General features: G+C 47.0%; 1 protein-coding gene and 1 pseudogene across 2 annotated transcripts; one reads left to right on the top strand and one right to left on the bottom strand.

The window, feature by feature from the left end:
- Nucleotides 1-7,952: 7,952 nt before the first annotated feature.
- On the bottom strand, nucleotides 7,953-12,141 carry LOC308239044 (elongation factor 1-alpha 1-like; annotated as a pseudogene). The gene is made up of 3 exons: nucleotides 12,129-12,141; nucleotides 8,990-9,532; nucleotides 7,953-8,771 (listed from the first exon to the last, which is right to left on the bottom strand). The product of its transcript is annotated as an elongation factor 1-alpha 1-like (transcript).
- A 2,544-nt stretch (nucleotides 12,142-14,685) lies between these two features.
- Nucleotides 14,686-22,939, top strand: LOC308239043 (protein regulator of cytokinesis 1-like; the record flags this gene model as incomplete). Its single annotated transcript, XM_080651590.1, is given in 11 exon segments — nucleotides 14,686-14,781; nucleotides 14,922-15,044; nucleotides 15,724-15,957; nucleotides 16,036-16,206; nucleotides 16,744-16,896; nucleotides 18,162-18,210; nucleotides 18,213-18,305; nucleotides 19,286-19,419; nucleotides 21,646-21,741; nucleotides 22,616-22,762; nucleotides 22,865-22,939. Coding segments are annotated over 10 exon segments (1,269 nt in total). The 5' UTR covers nucleotides 14,686-14,781; nucleotides 14,922-14,927.
- Nucleotides 22,940-23,228: the final 289 nt, after the last annotated feature.

The following is a 23,228-nucleotide window of genomic DNA, read 5'->3' as shown; positions in this document are numbered from 1 at the left end:
GGGGCTCTCTCCCCAGAGAAGGGCTTTGCTGATTCTGAGCCCCTTATGGTGGTTGGAAGCCCATTTCTCCTTATCTCAGTGGAGAACCACATCGAAGACTGGTCTTTGGAACCACATGACCCCTTCCTGCTCCTCAGAATCTGTAGGAGGGGCCCCGTAGTACTGGCCCATAGCCAGGAAGAGAAGCCCGGAAGTTCCACCTCCTCCTCCTGCTGCCTCCCACCTCATTCCCACCACAGCTTTCCTTTCAGTGTCCCTTCCCAGCCCCTGTGGCTCGGAGCACTTCCTGGCCTCTCCGATCCAGGCTTTGTCTTCCAGTGAGCAGGCTCAAATCGAAGTCAGTTTAGAATCATCTGTGTAAGGGTGCAAGGTTAACCTCCTTTACTGAATCATTCCTCCTGGTTCAGGTTTTCTTGGGGGAAGAGGGTTGGTTGGGTGGTTTGATTGCATATTTTAGGACACCTTAGCTGGCTCACGAACCTTTCTTGTCTTCCCTTACACTCAGGTTTGATCCCCAAGGATTACCGATCCCTGAAAACACAGTATCTACAGGTAAGGCCAGAAGAATGTCTTCATAAATGTGTTGATTTTAGCAAGAGAGGAGTGGGGGAGCAGGTGGGGCGAGAAAGACAGAGAGAAACATGGATTTTTGTTTCGCTTATTTATGCATCGGTTGGTTGCTTCTTGTATGTGTCCTGACCGGGAATGAACCCACAACCTTGGTGTATCGGGATGACACTAACCAATAGCTACTCAGCCAGGGCTTCAAAAGAATGTCTTTGTGAGGGATCTTTATGGAGGGGGCTCATTGGACATTTTAAAATATATATATTTATATTGATTTCAGAGAGGAAGGGGGAGTGAGAGAGAGATAGAAACATCAATGATGAGAGAGAATCATTGATTGGCTGCCACCTGTACGCCCCCTACTGGGAATTGAGCCCGCAACCAGGGCATGTGCCCTTAACCGGAAGTGAGCCTGGGACCTTTCATTCCGCGGGCTGATAGTCACCTTTCAGCAGACACCCTTCCCACGCCCGTTTCTCATGGTTCTGGCCAGTGCCAGGAACACTGAACAATTCAGCTATTGGACCAGGGTCTGAGTTCTCGCCCCCACTCTCCCTCACTTTAGCACCTTGTGAGATATTGACAAGCTTCCTTCCAGGTCTTTTTGTCACGTCTTACCTGTGAAGCCTCCCCCATCATCCTCCAATCAGTAGCTTTCTCTGGACTTTAAGAGTTTCATATGCCTTTCTTCTTCTGGGTTTGGTGTTTGGTTATTTCTGATAAGAAAACCTTTTACATGAACAAGTATGAGCTCCATAAGGCGTAGACTGCACAACCCTCCCATCCCTCGCCTCCCTTGCCGCCCTCGCCTCCAAGCCACCAAACAGTGCTAGACCCCTGCTGGGCGCTCAGGAAAGACTCACCTGCATTTCCTGCAGAGCTATGGCCCCAAGCACCTGCTTGACCTTCTCAACCTGCGGCTGGCGGGGCTCCTGACTGAGCAGACCCCTGGGGACACCCTCACCGCTGTGGAGAGTAAAGTGAGCAAGCTGGTGACAGACAAGGCTGCAGGTGAGTACGGAGCACAGGGAACCCTTCCCCTCCTCTTCTCTGCACAGGCAGCACCCCTGGAGAGAGCTGAGCAGGAAGCACAGTGTGATTCCTACTGTTACTGTCATTACCGCCACGTCCACTAGGGGGAGCTGTTCCCGGTTATTGGACACTCACCGCATGCTAAGCCCTTTAGATATGGTTTCTCCTTTAATCCTCACAAAGGTTAGTTTTACCTTCATTCTACAGAGAAGGAAACTGAGAGGATAAGTGACTTGTCTAAGATCCCTCAAATTGTAAGTCACATTGGACCCCAGGTCACTGTGACTCCACAGCCCATACATCTATGTGTTTGCCCTGTAGAGAGCTGGCACCCTGTAGGAGGAGGAAGAGGGGTGGGGAGAGGGTGGTGAATGTCTCATGAGATCCAGGGAATTGTGGATGAACAGCTTAGAGATGTGATGGTTCCGGCTACTTGACTAGATACGGGCCTGCAGACTGAAGGGTCACGGGTTCTGTTCCCGGTTAAGGACACGTACCTTGGTTGCGGGCTTCTCCCCGGCCCGCATCAGGCATTGTGTGGGAGGCAACCAATCAATGTGTCTCTCACATGGATGCTTCTCTCTCTCCCCCTCCCTTCCACTCTCTCTAAAAATCAATGGGAAAATATCCTCGGGTGAGGATTCAAAACAAGATTCTATCTTTCACAGCGTGATAGCACGGGCTGCACATACTAATGAGATAAGGCACACAGATGCATTGTGAGGAAACGTGTAACAAGCGCCTGACAAGGCCAGAGATGGGCTAAGTGCTGCTTCAGTGACAGACACGTCCCACGTCACCGAGGCGTGGGATCGGGGCCCCTTCCCCCCAGCACTTCTCAGGGAGCGTAAGAGCTCAGTCAAGAAAATCAGCGAGCCCTGACTGGTTTGGCTCGGTGGATAGAGCGATGGCCTGTGGACTGAAATGTCCCAGGTTCGAATGTGGTCAAGGGCATGTACCTTGGTTGCGGGCACATCCCCAGTGGGAGGTGTGCAGGAGGCAGCTGATCGATGTTTCTCTCTCATCGATGTTTCTAACTCTCTGTCCCTCTCCCTTCCTCTCTGTAAAAAATCAATAAAATATATATATTAAAGAAAATCGGCGGGCGCTGACCAGCAGCCGGAATCTTGTTTGGACTCTGCTTTTCAGGCCGTGGCTGCTTCTCCCTTTAATTGAAGGAAGAACCATTCTGGGGACCTGCCCTTCTCTCTGACCCTGTAAACGACCGGAGAGCTGAGCTGTCACTTGCTTTGCCGTCTAGATCCCACGTGTGGATGGCGAGTACGATCCGAAGGCGCCACGCGACATGGCGTATGTCTTCAGTGGCGCTTATGTGCCCCTCAGCTGCCGCGTCATCGAGCAGGTGAGTACACGTGACCCTCGCTCCCATGCGTGTCTCCCTCTCTCTGCTTTCTCCTGGTCTCTGGTCTGTCCCACGTTTTGACTGCCCTGCTAACTAGCAAGAAATGGGATGGTTGGGCCGCCGCGACCTTCCTTTCCTGAACCCCATCCTGTTGCCCTTTGGCCCAGTGAGGAGAGCGTCAGCCTGAGGTCGGAAGGGTCCCCGGGTTCGATTCCAGTCAAGGGCACGTGCCGGGTTGCAGTCTAGCTCTCCAGGAGGGGGCGTGCAGGAGGCAGCCGATCAATGATTCTCTCTCATCATTGATGTTTATATATCTCTCTCCCTCTCCCTTCCTCTCTGAAATCAATAAAAATATTTTAAAAAATAAATAATAAACCCCATCCTGCCTTAGACCTGAAACTCACTCTCGTGACCCCCCAGGTGCTGGAGCGGAGGAGCTGGCAGGGCCTGGACGAGGTGCTGCAGCTGGTCAACTGCAGCGAGCTGACCTTCACAGGTGCGTGGCCTTGGCAGCGGGGCCGGGTGGGCCAGAGGTGGCTTAACGCATCCGTGGTGCCAGCGTGCCAGGCAAGGGCTGAGTCTGGCCCTAGCTAGTTTGATTCAGTGGATAGAGTGTGGCCTATGGACCCAAGGGTGCCGGGTTTGATTCCGGTCAAAAGCACGTACCTGGGTTGTAGGCTCCTCCCTGGACCAGACCCTGTCGGGGAACATGCAGGAGGCAACCAATCAGTGTGTTTTTCTCGGTCTTTCCCTTTCTCTTCCCCTCTCCCTAAAAATCAATGGGAAAACATCCTCACGTGAGGATTAAAAAAAAAAAAAAAACAAAAACAAAAACAAAAAGGCGAGTCTGGTCTGCTCCCCACAGGCGGGACCAAGGACGACAAGGCTCCCAGCGAGGCCCTGCACCTCATCCTGGAGGTGTTCCTGGGGGGCTGCACCTTCTCGGAGATCTCAGCCCTGCGGTTCCTGGGCAGAGAGAAAGCTGAGCGAGAACGAAGGGTGACAGCAGGTCGTGGACGGGCTCTGGGCTGCAAAGGGCAGCACTCGGGAAGGTTCTCTGCTGCCCTCTGGGTAGCGCTTGCTGTGGGCTGGAGAGTTAGGAGCCCAGTTCCAGGGCGTGGCCAGTCACTGTGCCCCGAGCCTGTGAACTGGTTCTTGGATCCAGCCCGGCTGTGGAGGGGTTCTATGTAGTGTGGCCCGTGTTGGGGGCCACTGATCTGCTGGTGCTCACCTGGCTGGTGCTTTTGGTCCTCAGGGTACAGGTTCATTTTCCTGACGACAGCAGTCACCAACAGCGCTCGCCTCATGGAGGCCATGAGCGAGGTGAAAGCCTGAAGCTGCCCCTGGACACACTCCCCAGGGGCTGAGGAGGGGGCGCAGCTGCCGAGTCCGTGTCCCCCCAGCCACCCTGCTCAGGGCTGGGCAACGGGACTTGTTTGGGATTTAGGGGATACATCAGAGGAGGGAGTCACCCTGCCCAAGGATGTTTTCCTGTTTTGGTGATGAAGTACAGCCCATGCTGAGAAGACATGGAGGAGGAGGATCTTTGGCTACATCCTGTTTGAGTCCCATTGTAAATAAAGCCTCTACGTTCAATGTTATGTGTTTCGTGCTGGACCAGCCCTTCCATCTTTGCTCGTGAAGCACAGGGGTTCCCCGGGGGGCTTCACATGCTCCGTGGATTGGACCGTCGTGGCTCTGGGCCTGCTCTGGGTCTGCTCTGGGTCTTCTTGGAAACTCGCCCTGTTACTGGAGTTTTCAGAACCATAAAACGAGGAGATGGATCAGATAGATGATCAGTAAGCACCCTTCCATTTCTAAAATTCTGTGACTCCTTACACTTAAAAAAGTGTCTGTTGCCACCCGGTTTGGCTCAGTGGATAGAGCACTGGCCAGTGGACTCATGGGGCCTGGGTTTGATTCTCATCAAGGACATGTACCTCGGCTGCAGGCTCCTTCCTGGCCTGGCCCTGGTCTGGGCATGTGCAGGAGGCAACCAATCAATGTGTTTCTCACACATTGATATTTCTCTCTGTCTTTCCCTCTCTCTTCCACTCCCTCTAAAAAACAATGGAAAATATCCTTAGTGAGGATTTTTATAAAAGTGTTTGTTATTGTTTCAAATTAAGGAGGCAGTTTAGTTTTCAGCTTTTTTTTTTTTTTTTTTTAGTACCGAATGAAAGATTGTGTCCCCTGTTAGAGCAGTTTCGGGTGTCAGCAATGGTCCTCCTATACAAGCCACCAGTGCCCTCCTAATTGCTGGTTCTAGTGGCCTTCCTCTCCCTTTACCTTTTAAAAATTGTGAACTGTAACCACATCTATTTGTGGCCTCTCTGTCTTCTACTAACTTGATTTCATTAATGACCATGCTTTCCTTCTTGAAATTCTCTCTCTCTCTTTTTTTTTTTTATCCTCATTTGAGGATATTTTTTCCATTGATTTTTAGAGAGAATGGAAGGGAGAGGGAGAGACACCTATGTGAGGGAGATACATCAATGTGAGAGAGACACATCGATTGGTTGCCTCCCTCATGCCCCCAACCAGGACCAGAACCAGGAAGGAGTCTGCAACTAAGGCATGTGCCCTTGACGGGAATCAAACCCGGAACCCTTCAGTTCGCAGGCTGACACCCTATCCACTGAGCCAAACCAGCTTCGGCTACACAGTGTTTTAGACATTGAGCATATGCTCAGAGTGCCCATCATCCAATGAATCTATGACCTGGTTTGCTTCAGAACTATAGCGTAAAGGACATGATAGCAAAATTGTCTTATCTCTGCATCCTTACCAAGCTGGCCTGGGTACATGTGTAAGGATCCCAAATTTTTGAAGCTTCCTGAAAAACTGGCAAATTAAGCAACAAAGAATAAGATAAAATTTAAACGTGGTGCCTAAGGGCCACTATATGAGTGGGGCAAATGTTGGGCACACTGCTGACAAGTTAAAGGATGTTTAAAGCACCAATGAGGTTGTTCTTCTTTATTTTATTTTATTGTTACTTTTTTTAAAAAATAAGAGAACATTTATTTGGAAAATCACAGAGGTAGAAGAAGTAATCCACAGAAGCAATGGGCTTCGGAAACAAGTCATAGAGGTAAAGGAGAGGCCCTTGGAGCTTAGAAGGGAGGATGGTAAAGGCAGTGCACCTGGGGGTAGAGGAAGGGAAAGGTGCAGGTGTGCCCCCCAGAGGGAGAGTGGAGGTTCTTACAAAAGGAAAATGGGGGCCTGAGTGCAAGCAAGCATCCTTTACTTTTCCTTCATGGAAAGGGCAAAGGGAGATAGTTTCTGGAAGTTGCAGTTGGCCAATACCCAGGGGGAATAGGTGCGGTTTCAGTTGTAATTAAGCAAGTGTGAAGAAGGAAATGCCACTTTTCCATGAAACTAACGAAGAGGTTTAAAAGGAGGGCAGTGGTCAGAGCTGCCCAGGCTGAGAGGAGGTGCTCTGCAGGTGAGGCTCGCTTCGTGGGTGGGGCACATCCTATATAATAAACGGCGAATATGCAAATTGTCCCCTTGGGATTTCTACCGACTGGGAGTTCGACCACCCACTATGACGTGTGCTGACAGCTAGGGGGCGGAATGAAGAAAGGCCCCAGCTGGCAGCTGATAGCAGGGGGGCGGGGGGACAGGAAGGGGAGAAGGAAGGCCGTGCTGGGCCCCAATCACTGGCCAGGCCTAGGGACCCTACCTGTGCACAAATTGCATGCACCGGGCCTCCAGTGAATAACTAACCTCTCTGGAAAGGGAGTGTGCAGTAGTTACCTTGTAGGAATCAACCTTAGAACAATGCATGATGCAAAGATTTATGTCCAAAGACATTTATTTGTGAAAATTGTGATTTAAGTATCCATCAATATAAAATAGTTGAATTATAAGATATCCACATACCAGGATAATGTGTAACCAAAAATCTCTGAAGAAAAGTGATTGATAAACCTTTCTTTTTCCCAGCATCAATTTATTTTTCCAAGAATTTGGATACAATAACTGCAGCAAGACAGTGCTCAATACTATTCAAACCTCACTTAAGCCCTGACTGGTTTGGCTCAGTGGATAGAGCGTCGGCCTGTGGACTGAAGGGTCCTAGGTTCGATTCTGGTCAAGGGCATGTACCTTGGCTGTGGGCACATCCCCAGTAGGGGGTGTGCAGGAGGCAGTTGATCGATGTTTCTCTCTCATCGATGTTTCTAACTCTATATCCCTATCCCTTCCTCTCTGTAAAAAATCAATAAAATATATTTAAAAAAAAACAAACACCTCACTTAAGATTCTTAAACTACCTCAGCATGTGTAAATGTGAATTCACATTCCAGTAAAACTGGAAAACTAAAGTTTTACATACCAACAAATTTACTCAATATTGATGTAACTACAAAATTTCATGTTAACACGTGGCCTTTACAAACTAGTTTACAAACACAAAGTTACTCTGCTTACCTGTCCTAATCTATTTAGTGTTACACCAACAGATCCCCTTTCCCATAGCTTTTACCATGAAGAGACAGGTGATTCAGTGGCGAAAAAATTCCCAAAAAAATCCCTGAAGTTCCCACCCAGAAAAAAATGTTAACAGAACTATCCAATTGTAAAGTATCAGCAGATATAACACTGGAAATAGGTCCTGGCAATCCTGAAGTCTTTTACCTAAGTAGTGTAACAGAAAGTTACAGTGTTGACCAAAAGAACACACAGGTTTCTCATTAACCTTTGTTATTTTAATGGGTCTCAAAATTCTGTGACAGATTTTTGGTCACGTTGTTTCCATTAAAAAGTACTGATTTTAAAAACGAATAATTTAAAAACTGCCACACACACAAAGGACCAAATGGTCCACAAAACATGCTCCTTTCCTTCTGAAGGTTTTACGATGCATTGTAATCATTAACCAGTCTTTTACTATTAAACTTAAATGGCCCATTGAGACAAACAGTTCTGAAACCGTTCTTCCACCACTGATTAAGACTGGGGTGGCAGGTGTTGGGAATAATATTCATTTAGCCTTCTGAGCTTTCTGGGAAGACTTGGTGACTTTGCAGCTCCAGCTGCCTTCTTGTCCCCTGCTTTGATGACACCCACAGCAACTGTCTGTCCCATGTCACAAACAGCAAAACGGCCCAGAGGAGGGTAGTCAGAGAAGCTCTCAACACACATGGGCTTGCCAGGAATCATATCAACGATGGCAGCATCACCAGATTTCAAAAACGTGGGGCCGTCTTCCAGCTTTTTCCCAGAACGATGATCAATCTTCTCCTTCAGCTCAGCAAATTTGCAAGCAATGTGAGCTGTGTGACAATCCAGCACAGGTGCATATCCAGCACTCATCTGGCCTGGGTGGTTGGGGATAATCACCTGAGCTGTGAAGCCAGCTGCTTCCATTGGTGGATCATTTTTGCTGTCACCAGCCACTTTGCCCACGGCGAACATCTTTGACAGACACGTTCTTGACGTTGAAGCCCACATTGTCCCCAGGAAGAGCTTTACTCAAAGCTTCACGGTGCATTTCAACAGACTTTACTTCAGTTGTAACATTGACTGGTGACCACCATGCCGGGCTTGAGAACACAAGTCTCCACCCTGCCCACAAGGACAGTACCAATACCACCAATTTTTTAGACATCCTGGAGGGGCAGACCCAGGGGCTTGTCAGTTGGACAAGTTGGTGGCAGGATGCAATCCAGAGCTTCAAGCAGTGTGGTTCCACTGGCATTGCCATCTTTATGGGTGACCTTCCATCCCTTGAACCAAGGCATATTAGCACTGGCTTCCAGCATGTTGTCACCATTCCAACCAGAAATTGGCACAAATGCTACTGTGTCAGGGTTGTAGTCAACTTTCTTTTTTTTTAAATATATTTTATTGATTTTTTACAGAGAGGAAGGGAGATAGATAGAGAGTTAGAAACATCGATGAGAGAGAAACATCGATCAGCTGCCTCCTGCACACTCCCTACTGGGTATGTGCCCGCAACCAAGGTACATGCCCTTGACAGGAATCAAACCTGGGACCCTTGAGTCCGCAGGCCCACACTCTTATCCACTGAGCCAAACCAGTTAGGGCTGTAGCCAACTTTCTTAACGTAGGTGCTGACTTCTTTAACAATTTCCTCGTATCTTTTCTGGGTATAGGGCGGCTCAGTGGAATCCATTTTGTTAACACCAACAATCAGCTGTTTCACACCCCGTGTGTAGGCCAGAAGGGCATGCTCACGGGTCTGCCCATTCTTGGAGATGCCTGCTTCAAATTCACCAACACCAGCAGCAACAATCAGGACAGCACCGTCGGCCTGAGATGTGCCTGTAATCATGTTTTCGATGAAGTCTCTGTGCCCTGGGGCATCCATGATGGTCACATAATACTTGCTGGTCTCGAATTTCCACAGGGAGATATCAGTGGTGATACCATACTTGAAGGAGCCCTTCCCCACCTCAGCAGCCTCCTTCTCAAATTTCTCCATGGTTCTTCTGTGGATCCCTGCACATTTGTAGATCAGATGGCCAGTAGTGGCAGACTTGCCGGAATCCACATGTCCAATAATGACGATGTTGATGTGAGTCTTTTTTCCTTTCCCATCTTGGGTTTGATTTCATGGTGGTTTTCACGACACCTGTGTTCGGTCGGCAAACCCGTTGTGAAAAAGCTAATAAACCTTTGAGAGACAGTTGCCTGGCTCTGTAAAAGGGGGACCATATTCACTGAACGGAATTATGGGGATCACTGGTCTAGAAAGTTCCTGGCCCTGAGCAGGGCTCCCTGCCCTTTAGGGCACTTTTTCCTACATCTGGGGAATATTGCCACCAAAGATCAGTTCCCAGGCTCGCTGCAAGGATGAGCTAGGGAAGCAAGGCTCCAGGCCTTTCTAGTAACCCGCGCAGGCCACACCCCGCTGGTTGGGAGCAAAGCCTTTATGCGCAGCACCTGGGCAGTGGGCTCCTATGCTCTTCCCCCCTCCAGGCAATGGAGTGCACTTGGAATCAAACCTGCACGGGGCCGCTGGGGGCGGGGAGAGGGCGGGATTTGGCGAGGAGCGACAGGAAGGAGCACCAATCTCCGGCCTGCTCCGCTGTGGGGCTTGCTTTAAAAGCCCTGTGGTTGCCTGATGGCTCGCGAAGTGTCAGATCCTGTGCCAGCTGGTGCTAGGGGCTGGTTGCAGCGCTTGGTTCCGGGGGGAGTAGGTCGTGGACTTCCATCATGAGGAGAAGGTGCGGGCTGTGGGGGAGCTGGGGATGCGGGAGGGGAGACGCCCGACCGGGGTGCGGGGCCGGTGGGGCTTCCAGAGGCCCCTCTGGGCCCTGAGCAAGGGTGTCACACTGTCCTTTACTAGCCTGTGACTTGGGACAGGATGGCAATGTGTCTTCTCGCCTTTCAGATAAAAGTTACACGCCCTCGCCGGTTTGCTGGGCAGACAGAGCATCGGCCTGGGGACTGGTCCCGGGTTCGATTCCGGCCAAGGGCACATGCCCGGGTTGCAGGCTCCATCCCCAGTGCGGGGCATACAGGAGGCAGCCGATCGATGATTGTCTCTCTTCATTGATGTTTCTCTCTCTCTCTCTCCCTCTCCCTTCCTCTCTGAAATAATATATATATTTCAAAAAGAAGACATGCATAAGGCTAATTTTAAAGGGTGTACTTTAAAAATACATAAATAAATACAATGAAAGTTACACGATAATTTTGTGTTAAAGTAAGAAGGTCCTCTCCTTGGGGCTCCCAGCCCCATGTTCTGGGCGCTGGCTCAGCTCCAAGGAGACGTCCCCTGGGCTGCGGGTGGCAGGGCAGGCCAGGCCTCAGCCCCCAGCCCCACAAGTCACTCCGGGCACCGCCTGGCTACCCTGGAGGGCTCCCCTAGCCTTGAAGGGGCCAGAGCCCCATCCATTGGCCACACCTGCTGCTGACTGGCGGCAGCAACAGGTGTGTCCAATGAATGGGACTGCTTGGCCCCAAGATGCCCCAAACTACCTGTGTCTCCCCAGGTGCAGCTCACACCCTCTGTTCTTCTTTCCCCGCCTCCCTAGCCCCTGCACTAGGCTGGGCAGCCCCCTAAGGGGGCACAGGAAGGCAGGCAGGAGGGGTTTGAGGCCCCTACCCTGCCTGCTTCCATTGTAGGCCTCAAGTTTCCCATTTTCTCACATGGGGCCCTACTCACCAGGAACTAGTCTTGCCCACTCCCACCCCCTGCTCCTCCCCAGATAGGTAGGGGATCCTGTACAAATCTCCATCCTTTCCCATTTCAGTGTTTTTGTTTCTTACTGGAAGGATAGGAGAATTACAGGCCTCATACTTAAAGTTACAAGCCCCCATTTAAGAAGTAATCCTGCATAGTGGACTAAATTCCAGCTCGTGCATAAAGGACAGTCATGACTGGAAAAGGCCTAAAGTTGTATTGGAATGACCTATAACAAACCTTCAGTCAGTTTCAAGATCAGTTTCCTCTTATGGGGTTCCTTTAAAATCATTATTTTCCCAATTCAGTATCTGAATAATTTACTTCTAAACACATTCCACCCTTCTGGAAAAGGATATGTGGCCATCCTTGATTTCAAGGAAATCTCAGCTGCTTTGTCTGTGAAGGGACCCATTCTTTATCTCACTGCTTCACTAATAAACTCACTTTCACTTAAAAAAGAAAAGAAAATATCACCCTATCAGGTGAATTGGGGCAGATTTAACTAATAAAAATATACAGGGTAGCCCGGCCGGCGTAGCTCAGTGGCTGAGCGTCGACCTATGAACCAGGAGGTGAGGGTTCGATTCCCAGTCAGGGCACATGCCCAGGTTTCGGGCTTGATCCCCAGTGTGGGGTGTGCAGGAGGCAGCCCATCCATGATTCTCTCTCATCACTGATGTTTCTCTCTCTCTCTCTCTCTCTCTCTCTCTCTCTCTCTCTCTTTCTCCCTTCCTCCCTTCCTCTCTGAAATCAATAAAATTTTTAAAATATATATAAATATATATATATATATATATATATATATATATATATATATATATATACAGGATGTCTCCAAAAAATGTATACACACTTTGAATAATTAATTTCAATGGGTTAAATTTGAAAAGAAAGAAACAACAATTGAGCTAGCAGCTGTTAAAGTATGTATACATTTTTTGGGACATCCTGTATATTGCCCCATAACATTCCCTAACTAGAAGGGAACTGGTTCTGATTTACCTGTCCCTACCATTTGTATAGAAGCTTTACTCCAAGGGAGAGTGCTTCTTAATTGAGGAGGGTTTAAGATCAGATAAAGTAGCCCCAGTATCTACAAGGGCCTTAGTAATTTCCCCTTTTACAGTGATTTCAATTTTTCCAAAAGTATTAATAAGGAGAAGGGGAGCCCTAGCTGGTTTGGCTCAGTGGATAGAGCATTGACCTGGGGACTGAAGGGTCCTGGGTTTGATTAGAGTCAAGGGCGCATGCCCTGGTTGTGGGCTTGATACCCAGTAGGGGGCATGCAGGAGGCAGCAGATAAATGATTCTCTCTCATCATTGATGTTTTTCTCTCTCCCTCTCCCTCTCTGAAATTAATGAAAATATATTTTTGAAACAATAAAAAGGGGAAATAACCTCTCATAGTCCTCGGAGCAACCTTATATTTGCTTCTGTTTATTTTTCTAAATCCTATTTTAGTTTTCTACAACCCTACTTTTTTGCGTTTGTTTTTTGTTGTTGTTGTTGTTGTTTTTGTTGTTGTTGTTGTTAATCCTCCCCCAAGGATATTTTTCTATTGATTTTTTTAGAGAGAGTGGAAGAGACAGGGAAAGACAGAGAGAAATATCGATGTGAGAGAAACATATCAAGTGGTTGCCTCCTGCACGAGCTCCAACCAGGGCTCAGGCTTGGGAGGAGCCTGCAACTGAGGTTTGTGCCCTTGACCAGAATCAAACATGGGACCCTTTTGGTCCGCAGGCCAATGCTCTATCCATTGAGCCAAACTGGCTAGGGCTCCATTGATTTTTAGAGCTAGTGGAAGAGGGAGAGGGAGAGAACGAGAGAGAACGAGAGAGAACGAGAGAGAACGAGAGAGAACGAGAGAGAACGGAGAGAGAACGGAGAGAGAACGGAGAGAGAACGGAGAGAGAACGGAGAGAGAACGGAGAGAGAACGGAGAGAGAACGGAGAGAGAACGGAGAGAGAACGGAGAGGAGGGGAGAGGGAGGAAAACATTGATGTGAAAGAGAAAAATCATTTGTTTGCCTCCAGTTCACACCCTGACCAGGGCCAGGGATCCAGCCTTCAACCAAGGTATATACTAGTTGTACCGGTTAATAATGTGGATTTTGTAATCAAAGAAAACACGATAATTTCAAGAGAAACATCAAAAGTGCTTTATTCAAAGTAATGTCCATCGCTAGCTACACATTTTCCCCAATCTTTCAGGTAATTTGTGGATACTGTCCCAATAGAACTTTTCTTGTTTTGAGGCAGACCATTCAGAGACCCAATTTTCCACTTCATATGTTTTGAAGTGCTGTTCAGAAATTGCGTGTGCCACTGATAGGAACAAGTGGTAATCTGAAGGAACAAGGTCTGGTGAATACGGCGGGTGGGTTAATACTTCCCAGGCAAGATATTTTAACGTGACTTTAACTGGAGTTGAAGTGTGTGTTGGTACGTCATCATAAAGCAAAATTACTATGTTGTGTCTTCTGGCCCATTCTGGTTGTTTTATGATCAAAATGTGGTTCAAATTGATTATTTGTTGTCTGGAGGGATCAGTATTAATGGTTTCACCTGGTGTCAGAAGCTCATAATACACCACACCTTCCTGATCCCACCAAACGCAGAGCATTGTCTTCTTTCCAAAGCGATTTGTCCTTGCATTCAATGTTGATGGTTGACCTGAATCAACCCATGATTTTGTGCATTTGGGATTCTCAAAATAAATCCACTTTTCATAGCCAGTCACAATTTGATGCAAAAAAAGTCTTTCCTGCTGTTGAAGCAACATTTTACTGATGACTTTTCGGTTTTCCATTTGTCCTTCGTTCAGTTGATGTGGAACCCATTTTCTTTCCTTTAATGTCTTTCCCATTACTTGTAAACGATCGGAAATTGTTTGCTGAGCAACGTTTAATCTTTTTGCAAGTTGTTTTTGAGTTTGACTCACACCTTTATCCAATAATGCTTGTAATTGTTGGTCTTCAAACTTTTTCGGTTGACCTGGACATTCTTCGTTTTTCACATTGAAATCATCACTTTTAAAGCGTTTAAACCACCATTCACAAGTATCTTGAGATGGAGCATGTTCACCATAAGCTTCCGGAAGTATTCAGCAGCACTTTTCTTCAAAATAAAGTAATGAATTAAAACTTCCCGCAAATGCTCTTTTTTTTTTTTTTTGGCACGATATTCGACATTTTTAAGCATAAAAATATCTATGATGTTAACACCTTCAGAAAATGTGACATATGAAGTTTTGAAGCTTGTTGTCAATACAACAAAATAGCATATATATCAAATCGCATATATATCAACATATGTGTAACTCCATCTGTTGGAAAAAAAATCTGCATTATTAACCACTACACCTAGTGCCCTTGACTGGGAATCAAGGGGAATTGAACCTGAGGCTCTTTGGTCTGTGGTGCACTGCTCTAACCACTGACCTAACCAGCCAGGGCTGTAAATAATTCTCTTAGTGTGTCAGAGGCAGTGGCTCATGCAGCTGATTTCTCTTTTGCTTTCCAGTGAGGTAATTGAGGAGGAGTCCACATTATATCTCCAAAAAGCCCTGAGTCACCTTCAGGAAATATGGGAATTGATTGGGATTCCTGAGGACCAGCGGTTACAAAGAATTCAGGATGTACATAAGCATATAAAGGTGAGTTTAGTGCCGGTGTCTTTGCAGGAGGACATGGGTATTAAAACTTTGAAATTATTGGTGTTTTGGTATTATTTATTGCTTAGTATTTTTTCCTCCCTTAGTTCCAAACTTTTATGGGGCAATTTTCTCTCTGGTAGGACCTCATGGATAAAATGATTGCTGAAGAGGAAAGTCTGAAGGCAAGGCTCATTAAAAGCATAGGCAACTGTCAAAAAGAGTTGGCTGTCTTGTGCAGCGAGTTGCGTGTTGAGCCATTTCAGGTACACAGGGTCTGGGCTCCTGTTTGGGTCTGAGACTGAGGCAGGAGCTTTGCCTTGGGGCTGAGTGGAGGGTTTCTGTGTCAGGGTGGTCCTGGACACGACAAATGGGGGAAATGTGCTGCCTAGCCAACCAGTGCCAGCAGTCATTTTCACTGACGTAAAGCGTTGCCCTGTTGAGAGGTGAAGTAGCTAATTTATTTTTTGAGAGTTTGTTTATTAAAGCTGGGGACAGCAAAACAAGGAAGGGCTTAGAAGAAATAGGAGAGAGTCTCGTTGGAGCTGTTTTGGGAAGTCAGGGAAAAGGGGGCCATGGAGACAGGTTCAAGGGGTTGGCCCAGGAGAAGACCCTGCACATTGCTCCCCTGATTGTAAGTCTCGTGGGGACTCTTAGAGTTTCGGAGATGCCGCCTGAGGGAGAGAGGCGTGGGCGTGCTCCCAGGAGGGACAGCTTGCCAGAGGTGAATCAGTTAATGAGTGTTGCAGTGCTTTAGTCTAAAACACTTCCTCTTGCTATCAGTCTGTGAGGCATATTCTACAATTTTTTTATTTTTAACTCTCAGGAAAAGTTAGGCAGAGATGATACTGTGCCATGAACTGATTTATTTGTAAGTTGTCCTACTCTTCCTTTGAGGAAATCCACTTGGAACTTGGAACAATGGTATCTCCTCTTCTACAGCAGGAAGGAGAGCCGACGACCATCTTGCAGCTAGAAATAGATTTGCGCACTCAGGTGGAGCTGAGGCGCAAACAGAAAGAGGAGAGGAAACGTCATCTGAAACTACTTACGGAACAAGATCAAGAACTGTCTGAAGTGCTTTCCATGCCACGCTATGACATTGACAGCAACTCCGTTCCCAGCCTGGAAGAGCTGAACCAGTTCAGACAACATTTGGCAACTTTGAGGGAAACAAAGGTATACTCCTTGCCTCCATAGTTCCTAAAAGTCAGTTTGACTTTCCTGTGGGTGTCTTCTGATCATTTGATTTTACAGGCATCTCGGCGTGAGAAGTTTGTCAACATGAAAAAAAAGATCATGCTATGTATGGAAGAATTAGATCACACCCCAGATACAAGCTTCGAAAGAGATGTGGTGTGTGAAGATGCAGATGCCTTTTGTTTATCTTTGGAAAATATTGCAGCACTACAGAAGTTGCTACTGCAGGTAATGTCTATTTGGAATATGGCCTGGGATCTCACCTCCACAGTATCCAGCAATTTGAAAAAAGGGACAGTTTTTTCCCTGCAGTGTTTTTTAGGGCCCAATGTAGGTTAAGAGAATGAGGGAGAGAGGATGAAGATAGTATATGATATACAACCATGATGTTTTTTAAAAGAAAACTTAATTTATATGTAGCTATAAGAACATGAAATTGAAATGATGGATGAAATAATAGTCATTGAATTAGTGTTTAATTGAAAAAAAATTAATCTTTAGGTTGAGTTCATTACAGATGTCCCTCTTTCCCGCCCCCCCCCCCCCCATTACTCCCCTCTACCGGAAAAAAGTTTTATTTCAAAATTTGAATCCTAATTCTTGGGGTCTGAGATCCTGCTGTAAATGACAGACTTACAGTTTGTGTTCAGAAGTCATGAAAACACACCTCTTCACAATCTTATAACAGTGCTTATTCTGCAAAAGCTCCAGAGGGCTAGCCTCTGCTGCTGCCTTTGCCATAACCCCTGTCTTTCCTTGTCACAGCTGGAAGTGAGGAAATCACAAAACGAAGCAGTGTGTAAGAGGCTGCGTGCTCAGATCCGGGAGCTCTGGGACAGACTGCAAATACCAGAAGAAGAGAGAGAAGCTGTTGTGTCCATGGTTATGACTGGGTCAAAGGCCAAAGTTCAGAAAGCGGTAGGAAACCCATAGGGTGCTGGGTCCGTAGTCTCTACAGGCATTTTTATGTCTGATCTCATGTCTTTACCAACTTCTGCCTTGAACAAGTCTTTTTTTGTTGTTGTGAATCCTCACCCAAGGATATTTTCTCCATTGATTTTGAGAGAGAGTAGAAGGGAGGAAGAGAATCATTGATGTGATAGAGACACATGAATTAGTTGCCTTCCACATGCACCCTGACAGACTGGGGATCAAACCAGCAACCCAGGTACCTGCCCTTGACCAGGAATCAAATCTGAGACCCCTCGGTGCACAGGCTAATGCTCTAACCTAAACACACTGGCCAGGGAGAGCAAGTCTATTTTAAAGTAAGCATCAGAAAAAGGTGGCAGGAACCCACTTATCTTTTATCTTTCCTTTGATAGCATTGTTAGAGTGTGGACTTACCTCTGTGATTTTGTACTATAATTTTATTTAAAAAGGGGAAATTTTTAAAGTATATTTTATTGATTTTTTGCAGAGAGGATGGGAGAGGGAGAGAGAGAGTTAGAAACATCGATGAGAGAGAAACATCAATCAGCTGCCTCCTGCACACCCCCCACCAGGGATGTGCCTGCAACCAAGGTACATACCCTTGACCGAATCGAACCTGGGACCCTTGAGTCCACAGGCCGACACTCTATCCACTGAGCCAAACTGGTTAGGGCAAAAAGGGGAAATTTTTGCCCTAGCCAGTTTGTCTCAGTAGATAGAGCGTCGGCCTGCGAATCACAGGGTCCCGGTTTGATTCTGGTCAAGGGCTTGTACCGTGGTGCAGGTTCCTCCTCTGCCCGGGCCCTCATGGGGCTCATGCAGGGGCAACCAATCGATGTGTTTTTCTCACATTGATGTTTCTCTCTTCCTTTCATTCTCCCTTTAAAAAAAAAAAAAAAAAAAAGGTAAAATATCCTTGGCCCTAGCCGGTTTGGCTCGGTGGATAGAGGGTCAGCCTGCGGACTGAAGGGTCCCCAGGTTCAATTCCGGTCAAGGGCACATGCCAAGGTTGCGGGTTCGATCCCCAGTAGGGGGCATGCAGGAGGCAGCCAGTCAATAACTCTCTCTCATCATTGATGTTTCTGTCTCTTTCCCTCTCCCTTCCTCTCTGAAATCAATAAAAATATATTTTAAAAACATATCCTTGTGTGAGCATTAACAAAAATAAATAAATAAAAATGGGAAATTTTTGCAAGGCTCTGTGAATGTAAAAGTAGAACAAGCACCTTTACCAGGTATCTGTGTTTCAGCTGCAGTTAGAAGTGGATCGCTTGGAAGAACTGAAAATGCAAAACATTAAGAAATTGAGGCAACACGAGTGGAGCTGGCTAAGTGCTGGGACCACTGTTTCTACAGCCAGGAGCAGAGACAAGCTTTTGCTGCTTACCATGATGGTTAGTACAGGAGCGCTGGCCTTTATGTGGCCTGCACTTGTGAAGATGTGCAGATGTTCACCAGAAAGTGTTTCCTCTGCTGAACAGATAAAACTGCCTTTTCAAGCCTTTCACCATAAGTTGCCATTCCTGTGTCAGTGAGCATTTGCAGGTGCTACTGGGAAATAAGGGATGTCTTGATTTCTGAAGCAGCTTATCACTGTAGCCCAGGGGTGGGCAAACTTTTTGACTCGAGGGCCACAATGGGTTCTTAAACTGGACCGGAGGGCCGGAACAAAAGCATGGATGGAGTGTTTGTGTGAACTAATATAAATTCAAAGTAAAGGAGCGGAGGGGAGAGCAAGAGAACCGGATAGAACAGCCGGATCCGGCCCGCGGGCCGTAGTTTGCCCAAGGCTGCTGTAGCCTATAGTTGCGAAGCTCAAGTTTATCAGCGCTTGCTTACTCTATGCCAGGTGCAATGTCAAGCTCTTAACAATAATATCTCAATCTCATGTCAAGAGATGAGGACACAAAGGTGCATAAATGTTGAGCAACTTGAACCAGAGGCACAGCGGGTAAAGGGCAGAGTTCACATTTAAGGCCACAGAGTCTGACCCCAGAGCCCAGCAGAATTCTAGTCTGACCTGACCTGAGTATAAAGATGAGGTTATCTACTAAATTCCACATTGGGGACATTTTCTGTGCCCCAACCCACTCCTGAGCAGGGTGGATTGAAAGAGAGCTAAGAAAAGGTGAGAGATGACACAGGTTTGTGAATCTTAGTCATTTTAGTCCACACTTTAGGTCCTTACTCCCTTCTCCCGCCAGGAGGATGGTGACAAACCAGATTTTTATTATCCACAATGTATACTTATTCATGTAGCGTTTTTACTATCGTGAAAAATAATCTATTTCCAGTTTAGGGAATGAGGGGTTAGAAAGTAAGATGCTAAACACTAGAGGAATTTTTTTTAAACTCCTGGGCTTCTATCTTGCAGAGGACTACACAGCAAGTCTGCTCCAGGTCCATGATGATGAGGTTGTGCGGTTAAACTACTACGAGGTTCGCAAAGAACTCTTTGAAGGCGTGCAGAAGTGGGAAGAAAGCTGGAGGCTTTTCTTAGAGTTTGAGGTACTGCCCTCACTTTCCTCTGTTTTCCTCAGAGGACAATGAAGTATTAAGAAAGCATGCCCTTGCCCTGGCCTGTTTGGCTCAGTGGATAAAGCGTCGGCCTGTGGACTGAAGGGTCCCGAGTTCAGTTCTGGTCAAGAGCACTGGTCAGGGAGCAACAGGGAGACAACCAGTTGATGTGAGAGAGACATCTACCAGTGGTTTCTCTCTGTCTTTTCCCCTCCCTTCCCCTATCTCTACAAATGGAACAATATCTTTGGGAGAGGATTAAAGAAAAAAAGAAGAAGGAAAGAAAGCATGTCCTTTATAGAGTCAGTCTCCTTTTCTCCTTACTGAGTTTCTAATACCAGTGTCTTCATCACTGAGACTCTAGCTTACTACTGACCCATCTGTATTTGTGAGGCTCACGTACAGGAACATATAAGAGAAAAGCCCTGAACAAATGGCTTCATTCAGGTATAAGTTTCTGGCATAAAGGAAGTCCAGAGGGGCCAGTGAAGGGCAGGTGTGGCTGTTCCACAGTCAGTGGGGTCCCAGGCTTCTCCAGCTCGCGGACCTTATCCTAGGTTGGCCCTCGCGCTCCACCACAGCCCTCAGGCACCATGTGGAGAAAGAGACATAGAAGGCACTGTCCCCACAGCCCCTCTAAGGGCTCTTCCAGCTCTCGTCCCAGCATCTCTCGCATGTGCCATGCTGGTGAGGCTGGCGGTCCTGCTGCCACAGAGGAATTCGGTTGTTACTGAGGAGGGAGAGAAGGATAGAATATTTTCTCTTCCAACTTTTGCTGTTTTCTTAGAAAATCGCCTGGGTGTTAGTGCACATTTGTATGCTGAATTCCGTTTCTTCTGATCGACATAGCACCGGCAGGTTCCCTCAGAGCATTTCAGAGCTCGGGGCTGGGACTAGGAGGAGGCATAATGGACACAAAATTCAAGCAGCCTTGCTCTTAGGTTCATGCTGGCCCCGTTAGAGTCTGATGGGTCCTTCAGGGAGTCCTGAGTTCAACCTCACGTTTACAGGTGGGAAACTAGGACTCAGACCTGGGGAGAACTGTGTGAGACCTGACAGCTGTTTAAGGACAGGTTTCCCCGTCCTCAGTGACCCCTGACTTCTGCTTGGAAGCAAGGAGGAGGAGGAATAAACGTCAGTAAAGAGCCAAATAAGTAACCCTTGTTGACATGCAAGTGTTTAAGAATAAATAAGAGACTAACTCCCATTCCTTTTAGGAATTGTTTATAGGCCTTCACCGACAAAGCAGGCTGGGAGGGGAATGGAATTTCTTCACAAGCTTAGCAAATTGTCAGGATTTCTTCTGTACTTTTCTGATGATCTGCCCCTAACTTTGAGTGTACACGTCTAATTCCTATTTCTAAATTATATGCTTATACTACTGTTCTGGTATACTGTATGCATGATAGAATTAAAAAAAAAAAAAACAGAAAAAAAAGAGCCTAACATACTATATATTTTTGTCCATTTTATGAGGGTCAATTCAATGAAAACCAGATTATCTGTGACCCTTAACCTTGCATATTTAAGCTGCATTGTCTCAATAGGCAGAAAGAGTGTGGACAAGTAGGGGTGCCCACCAGTCTCCGAGTGTGGACCTTTCCCTTGTCCCCCCACATAGCTCATTTCCTGTAGGTGACGTAATCTTTTGACATCTGAACCAAGGAAGGGAGCCAGTGCGGTGGCGCGTTAATATTGCAGCCTGTCTTTTTAGATGACAAAGGAAGCACTGGTTTTCCTGCACCAAGTGGATGTGCTCACACCCAGCTCCCCTGCCTTAGGACCCTCCATTCCTCACTGCTGAGAGGCAGTGGGAATGCAAACCTCACAGACTCCTTAACCAGTTAACTGCCACGCATCCAAAACAGAAACCATCCCCACACACCACGATATTTTGAATTTAAAAAGTCAATTTGCAATGAATATTACAAAAATAAATATATTACTCCCAATTCGGGTGTTCTTGAATATTTTCAGCTGAAAATTCACACAAAAAATTATTTTAAAGTTGGTCAGGGCTACCACTTAGGGAAAACATTATATATATATAGACGCGTGTGGTGTGTGGGGAAGGTCTGCCGCTTGGGTCTATAGATGCTTATGGCGTACAATGGGTTAATAATGTACATCCGAGTATGACAGCAAGGAGTCCTAGCAGAAGTGATCGGTCTGATTGCCTGTCCCAGGGTTTACTCTGATTCAAATGTATTTTCACAGAGAAAAGCATCAGATTCAAGTCGACTTACCAATCGTGGAGCAAATCTTCTAAAAGAGGAAAAGCAACGAGCCAGTCTCCAAAAAACACTCCGTAAGGTAACAGTGTTAATAGTTTCGGTGCTTGACTACAAAATACCTCACTTTTGGTGGATTCTCTGCTTTGAATCATTTGCCCCAAACTGTCTTCTCTTTCAAAGGGTAGGCAAGGATCAGTGACACTGGGCCTTATGGCATCCGCAGCTGTATGTCGAGGTGTATTAGTTTTCTAGCACGGCCATAACAAAACACCCCCGACTGGGCGGCCTGAACAAAGACATGTATTTTCTCACAAGTCCGGGGGCTGGAAGTCTAAGATGAAGGCCTAGGCAGGGCTGGTTTCTTCCGAGACGTGTAGGTGGTTGTCTTCCTCCTGTCTTCACACGTCAAATAAAACCACATTCCTAGATACTGGAGGATAGACTTCATCATATGAACGGGGTGGGAAGGGGACACAGTTCAGCCGATAACACAGAGCAAGCTCTTTATCTTGAGCAAGTTCTGTGGGCTTAAGTATCTTCTCTATCTTAACAATAATAGTATTTACTGAATGAAGGGCCAGGTATTATTTCAAAGTGCTTTCCATTTTTGCAGATGAGGAAACGGGGCACTGAGAACTTAAGTAACTTGCCCACTTTTCACAGCTCGCAGGAGGCGGGTCCGGGCCTGACCCAGATGGTGCTGCCCTCACTGCATGCCATCCTCTCACTTTCAGCACCAAAACCAGTGGCCACGCTGGGCCTGTGTATTGGGAACAAACCATCCCTCGCCTTTGGTTTCAGCTACTCTGACATTTCCCCAAGTGGGTCCAGCTCCCCGGAGTCAGCCTAGTGATGCTCTGGGAAAGGAGTAATCATTCTGGGGGGAAATCATTTCCTTCAGGCTTCACACCAAAGGTTTGAAGTAAATGACACGTGCTTGTGTCTGGTCTCAGGTGGAAGAGGAACTGAAGGCCCAGATTGAAATGTGGGAACAGAAACACTTAACAGCATTTGTGGTCCATGGGCAGAAATTCATGGAATATGTGACTGAGCAGCGGGAGATGCATCGGTTAGAGAAAAAGCGAGCGAAGCAGGAAAGGGTACGTGAACCCAGTTTGGGAAGAGGGAAGGGTGGCCATGTGAGCAGCCCAGACCTGCTCTCTCCCTGGGATGTGTCACTGTTGCTTCTGCCTGTCACACAGCAACTGAAGAACAAGAAGCAGACAGAGACAGAGATGCTGTATGGCAGTACTTCCAGACCACCCAACGAGCAGTGAGGAGTGCCTCCCACCACACCGGGCAAAGTGCGCAAGGTAAGGAGGCTCCATGGCCCACTGGTGTGAGGGCGTGTGGAGGGCAGGGCCACGGCCGTCTCTTGCCATGTGTCCTGCAGAGATTGCCCTGCAGGGATGGGGAAGGGGTTTTGGAGACTTTCAGTTGAGTCCATTTGAGATTGGAACATTATTTCTCTTCTCCTACTCATACTTGACAATATATAAAAACCATTTTAAAAGCACCTGTACCATAATTCCAAGAAGTCTACTAAAACTATTTGGTGTTTTTCTT

Source organism: Plecotus auritus, assembly GCF_963455305.1.
Source record: "Plecotus auritus genome assembly, chromosome: 15".
Classification (NCBI taxonomy): domain Eukaryota; kingdom Metazoa; phylum Chordata; class Mammalia; order Chiroptera; family Vespertilionidae; genus Plecotus; species Plecotus auritus.
Note: the sequence above shows the minus strand (reverse complement) of the source record. Positions and strands in the feature narration are given on the sequence as shown.